The sequence below is a fragment of the Pseudopodoces humilis genome, chromosome 14 (assembly GCF_049639895.1).
Source record: "Pseudopodoces humilis isolate 2021_Gansu_Grassland_sample_001 chromosome 14, ASM4963989v1, whole genome shotgun sequence".
Taxonomy (NCBI): domain Eukaryota; kingdom Metazoa; phylum Chordata; class Aves; order Passeriformes; family Paridae; genus Pseudopodoces; species Pseudopodoces humilis.
This window is the reverse complement of record NC_142213.1, coordinates 8,464,432-8,476,804: the sequence shown is the minus strand read 5'-3', so window position 1 is coordinate 8,476,804 and position 12,373 is coordinate 8,464,432. Positions and strand designations below refer to the sequence as shown.

Sequence of the window (12,373 nt, the reverse complement as noted above, 5' to 3'; positions counted from 1 at the left end):
TTGTTTTCACTACACAGAAGTTTATTATGAAAGTTAAACATACAACACAAAAAGTAGCAAAAGCAATCCTGTAGCTTAAGGCAACTCTTACAGGAGATGAATTCAAGAAAGATGATGCAACTTCAGTTTAAATAGAAATTATGAAAAATATCAAATTGCATCAATAACTTAAAATGCACTTTAAAAAGTCTGCACTAACCAGCAGAGGGTAAGGGCTGTGATCTTAATGCCAGCATTAAGATATGGAAAGCAGCAGAATGCTAAATGATGATAGGGAAAGTTCAGTATTTACACAGAGATAGCAATGTTAATATCAGATAGCGTCATTTCCTGTGTACTTATGGTTTAAAACCACTGTCTGAAACGTTAGGAAAACCTTTTAAAATAAATCTTCAGACTATTCCATCAAAAATACACAGATGGCAGAGAAGATCCAAGGCTAGGGATGCGTGCGGATGCATGCGTGTGTCCCTTAAATAACTCTTTGCAGAAACACCTTAGAAAAATTATTTCTTTGGGGGAAGAAGAGCAAGAAGAATATGTGGCCACAGAGTGAAAAAGATTATCTTCCAGGTGAATCACATTTAAATTGAAGTATCAAAATATTTCTATTTGATGACATTCTCACAGTTTACAGTTAATGACATTTTTAAGTGAATGTTACATATTCATATTATTAACATACAAAGATTCTCCTTCACATTTAAATCTGCTTACATTTTTGCAAGACCTCTTTTGCATCAATCGTTTTGCCATTAATGAGGAATGTATAATTGTCTTAATTATAGAATTTAATGAAGATTTAGCTGTTCTAACCATATAGAGTTTCTACCTTTAAAATAATTCTTAAAATACTGGATTCATATCCCTTATTTTAAAAAGGTATTTAAATGACATTTTTAATTAATCAGGCTGTACAGGAAGCACCACATTTTAACAAAGCCAAATGACATTACATTTCTAATCAATTTTCTTCAAATACTGTATGCAATGAAACCTTTGGAGCAAATCCATTCACCATCACCCCAAATAAAACAAGATTAATTCATACATTAATTCATCCCAAATGTTACCCTGTTAGAAAATGCAATATATACTGCAACAGTCTTAATTTGCATAAGATTTAATAGAAGGGGCCTATGTGCAGTACAAGACTCCTGCACACAAGCTCATCTCAGCTTTTTACAATTCAGCACAACTTTACAAAAAGCCTACGATATAAAATATACTTAAAGCAGTTATCTTAAACATGATTCAATATATATCACCTTGGCAGCTGATCACTTTTGTTCCCAGTTTAAACGCTGTTGAATCTGATTGTGGAGTTGCAGTATCCCTTTGAAGAGCTAGTTAAAAAAATCCCTGAATAAAACAGAAGCCAGCCTGCGACTTCCTCTGAGTTTCAGTAAAGCACTATATACAGGGTATAACAGCCACCCAAACTCACTTGGAACAGAATAAAATCTAAGAAAGATAATAGGGCAGAATGCATTAATGCATGAAAATACGCATTTTAAGATTTTTATAATTTTAAAAGTGGAACCAATGAATTGTTAGCAGTTAAGTGAATACTGCAACTGTAACATTTACAAACCCACAAAGTTTGAAAACTGATTCCAACAGCTCTGATTCACTGGGTTTAGCTTGGAAATAATGCAAAATAATGTCAGCAGTTTTAAGAAGGTCTTGCAAATTTAGAAAAAAGAAAACTGAGAGAAAGATAAGAATGCATTATCTAAAATAAAGCAGGAACACAATAAGGACAATCAAATTTCCAAAAGCCCATATTAAAAAATTAAGCTTGGAATGCATTGGCTTCCAGCAGTTTACAAAAACAAAAAAAACACCCAAAAACAAAACCAAAAGTTGTTCTAAATCTGTAATATCTTGACCTATTTTTAAGTGACAATTTTTATTACAGTTGAGAAAAATGGTTTTATAGCTGCATAAGTTTCCATTTCACTAAAATAGTGCCAACAAAAATAAGTTTGCATAGAAAAACAAAATTTTGAATTGCCACTGGCTACATGCTTCAAATGGGAAATGCAGGTATTGTAACATAAACATAGTGCAAACCATGGCAGTTCGTGGTGACTTCGACTGCCGCAGGTCAGGAAACAGACCATAATATACCCAGTTATCACAGTTTCTGGTCTTTTATTCAATCCTTTGCCAAGTAGAAGCAATGCATGTGTGCAGACCCGTGGGACACCTGCTGCCGCCGATTAACGTAGTTTGAGATCATCACCAGGGCCCAGGTTAGAGCCAGGACTAGGGTCTTGCTGTCTTCTTGCCTGCATTAACAAACACACTGAGGATAAGCACCCATGAAACCATCAGTTATCAGTATATTAACACAACTAATACCATAACCAATTTAAGGCAGAAACTGCAATTCAAGCAGTAAGCAAAACAGTAATTTTTAACATCAAAATCATTCTTTCCCCCCCAATTCAGTTTACCCCCTGAAGCAGCTGGGCTCTCCGAGCAGGGCTGTGGGTCTGGCAGCCCAGCACTGCCCTGTCCTGGAGGGGCTCAGAGCCTGCTGTGCCTCCCCAGCCAGCCCAGAGCTCCCAGCAGGGCTCCAGGGCCCACACACCTGCACACTCACACTGCCAGCTTCAAACATAGCTTTAGCAATCAGCAAGAGACTCCCACAATAGTTAAGTAACAATGTTGTGTCTCTTCCTCCAAAATTAATTTTCTTTCCTGTGAAATTCCCTTTCTGTTAACCCCTTCTGTCAGTTTTAGGGAGAAAGGCTACAATATGAGATAGAGTACATCACATCATTTCCAGATGATTTTATGAGGGAAATGTTTACTTTAGCTCCTTCTAGAATCAAAAGACTTAACACTTGAGCACAATTTAATCTATAGATGGACACACATTTTAACACCTTGTAAAAGCTGGGGGTTTACTGCTTTCTTCTTCAGTGTACCTGCAAAGTTAACAAATTTAGAAAACTCTGTGACATATGATTGCACCCACTCCTATATTAAAACACAAGTAATGTAAATTGTCCTTTAAATAAATTATTTTGTTAAGCAGTTTGAGATAATGACATTGTAAAGAGGGAATCAAGTATGGTCAGTCACAGTAAAAGACAAGGCTACCTACTTTCTCTACCTGTACACAGGTACAGCACATACAAACGCTGCACGTAAATACTTAAAAACATTGATTTCATTAAAATTTTAAAGCCATACTTCAATTCTGGGAACACCTCTAACACATGCTAGCTGGTTTTTAGGACATTTTAGTACCAGCACTTTTATTTAAGGCTTACAGAGTGCATAGCTGGCACCATGGCATGTAACTACCACATGACCCAAACAGTCTCAGGCCACATTCTCAGCTGGTGGAAGGTATCACTACACAGGCTTTATTCTGAGTGGCTGCATCAGCAGCAGTAACCTGCCATATTCAGGGCTTTAAAAAAATGCAACCAAGTGATAACTTCCCTGTTCTGAGAGACTTTTCCCATGTTCTTGAAAGACTGGGGAACAACCTCAACACAGGCATTGTGCCATTGAAATACCCCTCAAGCAATTAAAGTGTTTGCACCATCACACTGAATGACTAACAGGGGCACCAGTGCTGCTCTTGGCTGCTCCCTGGGCTCTTCTGACTCACATTTACTGACAGAGAGGAAGCCTCCCCACCAAGCACAGCAGCTGCCCCAGCTCACAGGGTGCTGCTGCTGCACTCCAAAGGGTGAGTGAGCAGAGCCTGCTCACTCTCAAACCCTCTGGCATGCCCTGCTGACACCACTTTTTCCAACTTAAGGTTTTCTTTCTCTATTCAAATCTTCCTCCCTTATCTACCTTTCTTCTTGTCTGCCTAATCATATGCTCCCAGTGCACTAGGTTAGCTGCACCCAGAGAACTGCTGCTTCCTTCTCCTATTTAAAAGCCAATTTAAAGTTACATTTTCCTTTAATGTGCAATGGTCCCTTTCTGATGCACATGGAATTCATTCAATAAATCCCTCTAGTAAATCAGCATGTTTCCAGAGCAAACAATTCCCTCCTGCACTGTCCTTAGTGGTCACATTGCCATTATTGCTTTGGAAACACCTCCACTAACTTAAATATCACAATTTCTACCTACTATGTTCATGTACTCAGTCTTGGTTGCATTTTAGCGGTGAGCCAATCTTTTTGCTCTGTTCTATCTGCATTGTAATGTAATTGTACTCTAAAGGAACAATCTGCTTCTCCTGCTTGCAGAAGAAATCTGAAGGTGAAAACCAACATCACTGCTGGTGCACAAACCCACAGATTTCTCAGTAATCTTTCTGAGGAAAGACTGCTCTAATCACCACACAGCACTGATGATCGTGCTTAAGGGCGTATTCCTTTAGGCCCTTGAAACAACTTCTGCACACTAGCCTCTTTGCAGAGATACAAAATATTAGAAGATGACATTTAATTAAGCTTTTTACATTATTTCCAGAAGCCAAACCATTCACTTTTGACTATCAAAATCACTGAGGGAAAGCCCACACTTCCTTTTTCCTTCAACAGAAAAGTAAACTGCTGTAAAGATTTTCTTAATATGAAATGGTTGTTCATCAAGTCCGAATAGATACTTCCAGGCTAATGTAAGAGTTGTACCAAGATTAACAAAACAGCACCAATTCTACTTTGCATACCCTTCTATTGAACAGAACTGTAACAAGATTTCTTCTGGTTTTACTGCTGCCTCCTTCTTCTAAAAGAGAACAAAGACATGCACCGTCTTTAAGAATTACCAAAATGTTACTTCTACCAATTTTGCACTTGATAAACATTTTTACACTTAACTAGAAAAGACCAGCAAGTTAATTGCTGCTATACTACTGCTCTAAAAACAACAGTGTTTCTTCTTCAGAACACAAATCATATGCGGAGCAATTTTATTGTCAAATTTCAGTGAAGGCTCCAAGATATGAGCATATGGTTACATTTATGCTTTGCTTAAAGTGGCCTTTTCTTTCAAAGCATATGAAAGAATTTGCATGATTCGTGACCTCATTGCTACTTGCAGAATTTGCAGAAGCCACTAGTGAACAGCTACCAGATTTGCCCTTTCAAGTGATATGCAAAAGGCATGACAAATGACCCTCAAATGTACCAAAAGCAGTCATTACAATATCTTACAACAGTGTATGTGGATAAAGGTGTAATTTTGCAATTCAGTAAGTGGGGATTTACACAAGCAACTGCAACATGTTGGAATGACAGCTCTGACTCAGGCACCCTCTTTTCCTTGTACTACTACTGTGCAAAAAGACAAAAGTGTGAAGCAAGCTTGTTCTAGCAGTCACAACCATTCTTCCAGGGCACAACATGCACAGTATACAGCAACTACAACTGTGCTTCACATGCTGAAAGAAAAATACAAAAAGTAGAAGATGCTTGATAAAGACTAGAAAAATCACTTTGTACAAAAACAGGAAGCACATCGTGGAGCAAGAAGCACTGAGTGCTATTTTTGTCCATTGACAATTGGCAAAATACAACTTCCATAAGAAATACCGTGAGAGCCTTAACACTCCCTTGTAAGGAAGAGTGTGACCATCAGTAGGGTATTATCTGCTAGTTCTCCTTAGTCTATTACAGGAAGCTAAAACTTCCCTTTTACAGATGTAAACCAGCAATTTCCAGACTTCTCACCACTGGGGGTCCTCTACTCCCCAGCACAGCTAATCAATCCTCTAAATAGCCATTTTTGCTGTAATTTTTGAAATGCATACCTTTTGCTGCTGCGCAAAAGCACCAGTATTACTCTCAGTGAATAATGGGCTCAGCTTCTCAAGGATTAAGGAGACTTGCTTCAATTAAGAAAGATGCATCTATCTTTGCCATTGGGAAATGGAATACACTGCTATGAGTCATGCTTAATGAGCCATGAGAAAACAGCAGTTATTCATCTTTTCTCTGTATTTCATTTTTTCTGTCAAAGGTTGATTTTAAGTTTGAAGAGCACTACTTCACATGTTCTTCATCTGTTATTTAGTGAAAGGACAACAAATATTTGCTTGTGAGAAACTTGTAATTAGTACACAGATCCCACCAGAGTTGCAATTATGCTAAAAATGAATGTATTTTAACCAACATTGCCAGTTTTCTTCCAAATACGCAGGAACAGAAGATTTAACACGCTAGACACATCAGGAGTTTCAACACCAAAAAATACTTCTCACTCAGCTTTCAGCACATGAAGCCATGCAAATCTTCTGCAGCACAGAAGGAATTGTAACTGGCCACAAGCCATTGAAAACCTCTAACCCTGGAGAGAGTGTGATGACCAACTGAAAGAATTGCAGGAACGGATTTGGCAAAAAACATTTCAAAGCCTCCTATCACATGCTACTCTAGACTTACTCATGCTGAACTCATGAAGCTGGTACCATGGGGGTAATGACACACTGACAAAAAACAGAGGAGTAACTAATGAAAGCATTTTAACTTGAGAGTAAACAAACACAAAAAGTGTACCCTGTAGTACCTTACACCTATGCTCTCTTTAACCTCTGATGTCTGAGCTTTTCCCAAACCTAAATATGGGCTAAGGGGAATGGACTGAAAGTTCTATCAGGAGTATAATGCAGTAATATCTGCATCATATTGTTTTTCTTCTCAATAAGCCAGATAGCTTGGAGTCATTGGATCATTAACTTTTATCATTTTATGCTTTCTGAACAAGAACCACATTGGTGGCTTTACATCTGTTACTAGGGCACAAAGGAAAAACAAATGGGCAAAAAGGAAGGTGGCACATAAGGAGTTGCTCCAGTAGCCGGGACAGTCAGAACCCATCCTCCTCTTCCAGCAACTCAATCCTGCCCCATGCTGCAGCCTATTGTGCTTTCTATTGTGCCAACAAAAGTCCTTAAACTGACTTTAAGAAAGCATCTCTAACTACCCCCTTCCTGTGCATGTTCTGAGGCCTCAAGCATACCTAAGGAAACCAACTCCTCTTACCACATGAGCTCATTGGGAAAAGATACTGCAGTCCCACTGTGTGGTTTACATGATAGCTCTGAGAAAGCAGAACTGAGAAAGTTGGAAGCAAATTTAGTAAGGATGGACAGGGCTGCCATGAAGATGGCCCTCCCTTTGTATGAATCACTTAAAAAAAGCAGCAGGGAAAATTGGGACCACTGAATACCACACAGTGAAATGACAAATATAACCATATCCACTGCATATACAACTTGGGACACTGGTGAAGATGAGAGGAGGAAGAGGGAGCTAATTTAAAGAAGGGCTGTCACAAAAATAGCCAAAATAAAGTCTCTTCATGGGCAACTCCACTGCAATTCTTTAATTGGATTCTGGCAGCTCTGTCCTGTTGAAACAGACAGAGCAGATGCATTATGTGCCTTGGCATCTGCCATCTATAATTTACTAAATAAGTGAAAAATTAAGCTATGCTATGAAAAACTAAACAGTGAACATTTGGATTCTCCTAGGACTGTCAACCTCCTGAAAAGGGATAAAAAAAATCCCAACCAACCAAACCTGAGAATACTTTGCAGATACTTTTCTAAAAAGTATATAACTACAGGATAAAAAACACCCAAATGAAAAAACAAACAAAAAACAAAACAAAAACCCCTGAAATAAAGAGAGCAACACTCAGAAAAATGACCAGTTATAATCAAGCACACCTTCACATTAGTCCTGGTATTTGAGGCAGACCCACAGCAAGAAAAGCAATGAACTGACAAAGAATGCTGGCCCTGCCTGCAGTAACCCTTACTCAATAGAAGGGCAGGAGAAACTTAGCCTCAGAACTGGAGTCAGCAAAACTGGGGCCCTACAGCATAGTGAGAATGTCAACTTATATATAATAGAACTTCTTTGGTCACAGCTTGATGAAGCAGCCCATGTGCTTTCTGGTCTCTGGGGGCCTTGCACAGAGACTCTCAATCTTCACTTCTCAGAACTTTAGCCACAGCAGCACCACTACATACTGCATCCATGAGCCACTGGCAGACAGAGGGGATATGATCTTTACCACATTCCTAGCAGGCATAGCTATCAGCACTAGACTGCATGGCCTGGATCCAGTCTCTGCAGTTGCTTTGTTTGCTGCCCATAACATCCATTTTGCTATCAGCTCTCCTTCTCACTGAACCTGGGAAGAAGTAGCCTTGATCTTTCTTAATTATAATGTCAAGCACTACTTAAATTATGCAAATAATGGAAAACAGTCTCTCAAACTTGGCAAGGGATCTGGATGTTAGACTGAAGTAACTGTAGAACTATTAATGCCATGAATTCTATACCCAATGCTCTTTTTTATTCCTACTTCCATTCCAATTGTCTTTCAAGCTCACTGGAAATGAAAATAAAAATTTTCCTGACAAAGGCACGATAAGAGTAATTTAGCACTTGCGTCCATCAAGACTTAATTTGAAACTCCCATCTACTTCCTAGAAACAGACTGAAAACACACATGAACTGTGTTACCTGCACAGCCTGCTCTCCCACAGGCTGTGAGAGAGCTCCAGAGCATGACCAGGCCAAGCAGCACACCTGCTCCCTTGACCCCCATGCACCCCCTCACCTGAAATCTTTGCAATGGTTGCAACTTTATTTAAAAGTTATTCTGAAGGTAATGATTCTGCTGCCTCAAATGGTAACTGGACCAAGGTCACTGCAAGCCAAGGAAGGAAAAAGCACAGCAGGAATAGGAGGTAGCTCTGAAGAGCTTTGAGTAGAGACTGAAATTTTTACTTTCATATTAAAACTTCCTTTCCAAGGGACAAAAAAAGCTTGAAGCGCTCCCTTTTAGAAAGTATTGTTTGAAAGCTGGTCTAAAGGTTATAAATTTATAATTAATATTGATTGCCTCCAGACAGTATTCCTCTGTTGCTCAGCCCCTTTCTAACCTTCATTGACTGAAGAAGACGCTTATATTACAGTATTCCCTGATTTGCAAGATTGATCTCCTCCGTCCTACAGTCAGCATTGATTCTGTACAGCACAAATTGTTTTTCTGATCTATGCAGTCCGTAGCACTTTTGCACAACCACCAGCTATTAAAGTTCTTGTGAAGCAAACCGGTCATAACTTAACTGGCCTACTTGTACTGGGCTGGCACTGCAGAACCTTTGGAGGCAACACACTCCCATTCTAATGCCTCTTTCTCAGTTACGTTGTATCCATCCTGCATCTAAACAAATTATTTATGGTTGTATACAAGCATATATGAAGCCTACACTACCCACTGCATATGAAAAATTAACAGTTTGGGATTCTTTCATAACCAAAAAGCTGTGTTAAAGGTTATATACAATTTTTCTGTCATTGTCAGTTTGGAGAGTACATACAATAAACACTAATTAAATTAATTCCAGATTAATAAGGAAAAAACCCCGTTAAAATCTGAGTCTGATGAGAAAAATTTTTTAAAAAACCCTGAGCCAAAATTAAAAACAAAAAAAATCCCCACATACTTATTGTAATACTATACCTTCTTCTGAAGCCAGTTATATTTGAGAAAAATATAATTAGTTAGAGCATTTATTTACACTATGAGTTTCATCATAGAAAAAGATTAAGAAAAGGAGAATAATTTCACTGTCTAAAACCTTGGGAAGAACATGAAAGTCAGTCCTACAACTTTATTTTCTTTCAACTGTAAACTGTTTACGCTAATGTAACAAAATCCTGTTTGTTTTTTAAATGTTCCCAGTTTCAGCACAATTAAATGAAACCTATCTTGCTCATTTAAACTGGTAATTCCCAACAAACAATGAGAATGTGTAAAAACCTAGGGCAGGACACTAAGGGGTGGGGTTGGTGGAGGTTTTTGGTGCCTTGTATTGAGAGGGATTACCTCTGGAAGAAACAAAAGTTCCAAAACAGGTTTTTTTTTCAGCAAAATGAAGGTTTTTAAAATGGGAATTTCATGCAGTTTCCCAAAATGTCTCTGCTTAGCCATTAATGTATTTTAAATTTAGCACAAGACCACAAACAGACAGATTGCTAGAATAGAATGTTTTAGGAGAGCAAACCACCCTGTCTCTTTACTCACAGTGTTGCTAAAATAAAGAGCATGGCAGTAACATAGGAAATGAACACAAAGTAGAAAAATACATTTCAAAAACACTGGTTGAAGAAATTACATTGGAAGACTGAGAACAGACCCAACCCATCCCCAAGTAAAGCCATGGAGATATCCTCAGCCAAGCTCTGGGGAACACAGCTGGACAAGCTGCTCACACAGATCACTGCAAGCCTGAAATTACAGTCTGTCAATACAAAAGAAACCTTCACTAAATACCCCCACCTGCACACAGCAACACACCAGAGGACCGTTCTCTTTACCCACCCCCCTTGGAAACCCACTGTTTTGTGCCATCTGCTCCAGCAAAGAGCTGGCAGGAGGCACCTGCTTGCAGCTTTTCCGCACTGAACACGGGCTATGACTTCCAATAGATTCTAATTCACCAACTAGGGGCTGTTTAAATCTCTCCAAGCCATTCTGGACAGTATAACACATTTTTGCATCATGCCACTATGCCAGAAGACTGAAAAACAAGCAAAAGATTTTCCTGGAAATTCTCGTCTAGACAGCAGCTTCACAGTAATTTCTGCAGAACATTTCCTATCCTGACTCTGAACTCTGGTCATTCATAGTGAAACCACACCAGAGACACTCGTACTGACTCTCTCAACCACGACACAAGGAGATAAAGATAGTGAAAATTAAACACCTGCCTCACCAACATCCCTTCAGTCTCCTTGCTCTTCTGGTTTGGCAAAGGGGAACATACAAATACTTCAAGTTCATATGCGTCTTTTTTTTTTTTAAACAATAATCTTTTAATGGGGATAAGGTCTTTCTTAATATGTATTATTAAACATTCACTGTCTCAGCATTCCAACATTTTTGTAAAAGCAAAAGCCATTGGGATACCTTATTCATTTTGAAGGCACTAAGAACACTCACTGACTTCAAAAGCATCTTTGAAACAAAAGAATCCTGGACAGTGGGGCTGGATTTGCAGTATCTGATGTAATCGAGCTATACAAGTTGATATAAAAACTCAAAAGCATCTTGTATTCAAAACAAACTATGTTAGAAATGTAACAGAATGCAGTTGCACTCAGAGGTGCTTAAAAACTTCAATGAAAATTCCTAAATCCACTCCCACCCTATTTACATCAGAGTGCTGTGACTGCACAAAAATGATCACCTTTGATAATTCATGCACAACCCACCTCAGATGCCCTCAGATGCAAAGAATATGTTAATTAAAATAAAGATCTGATTTTCTAAACTAGAATGGAAGAGATTCTGTATGCTGAAAAGACAGCAAGCAAACCTCACAACACCCTGAAGGGTTTTTTTACCTTCTTTTTAAGGGGGAGAATTTTTTTAATTGGTTGGGGTTTTTTTTCAAGATACTTAGAAATGGAAATTAGCAAAGTGATGATTTCTAAATTGTTACTGCACTTGCAATTTTTTTTCTTTTTGCAAAGTGTCACCCATTCTATAATCCAACTGCCACTTACAAGCCACTTTAACATTGTTTTCAATGAGTTACCACTGATCACTTCTTTGTGGGGAGTTTTTAGTCTACAGACTTTAAGTCTACAGAAAGACTTAGAATAGGGAATCTTTTTTACCCAGAAAGCTGTATAAATAAAGAATTGAATCTGATCATTTTCATATGCTGCCAGGCTTCAGATGGATAAATATTTCCAAAGAGCTGGCGCCTCTGTTTTCGGTAGGAGTGGGTGGAATATTGCAGGATTCCCCTTCCCTCCCCCACTGAAGCAGAATCTGGTCTCTATTAAAGGCATTTTGACTGTAATTCTACTGTCAGAAATATCCTGATTTTCTACAGTGTTGCAATTCTTAAAACCATCATTAACACTGATGAGATCCTGTTCCACATCTGCCAATTCTGAGTTTTACTGTCTATGCCAAGCATGGCAGAAAAGTAAAATCTAAAACTTCAGTAAGGATGAAAGATGTATAGAAATCATATTAGACCGCTCATGAGGAAAGTGTCTTCATTTGTGTGTAGCATAACATACATAAAAATTCACTCAGCACACTTAGAACTGGCCTTTTCCATATAAAAGCCTCCAAGTACCATCTCTGTAGTGAAAGCAAAGATACTGCTGGCCCCACAGAAATTACAGAAACAGAACACAAGGCAGTCTGGATTAAAGTTTCTGCAGCTGTCAGCAATGCAATCTTCAGAAGGGTGTCACTGACAAACTGTATTTCCAAGCTGACTGAGCATGTCAGCATCAGAAAATTCAATACAGGCCACAAATACAACAAACACGGGATTGCACTTTTATGCATCACTTTCTGTTGAGAATTCAGTACCAGGACCACGAACATCAAGTACTTACTG

The 12,373-nt window shown here is 38.6% G+C and overlaps 1 protein-coding gene across 2 annotated transcripts in view; it reads right to left on the bottom strand.

Annotated features, from left to right (window-relative positions):
* Positions 1 to 12,373, bottom strand: part of CBFB (core-binding factor subunit beta) — a 37,467-nt gene continuing 25,094 nt past the window's right edge. For both annotated transcript variants that reach the window (XM_014255563.2, XM_005526325.3), the window contains exon 6: positions 1 to 2,294. In XM_014255563.2, coding sequence (XP_014111038.1) covers positions 2,272 to 2,294 — 23 coding nt within the window. In that variant the 3' untranslated portion in view covers positions 1 to 2,271. The remainder of the gene's footprint in view (positions 2,295 to 12,373) is intronic.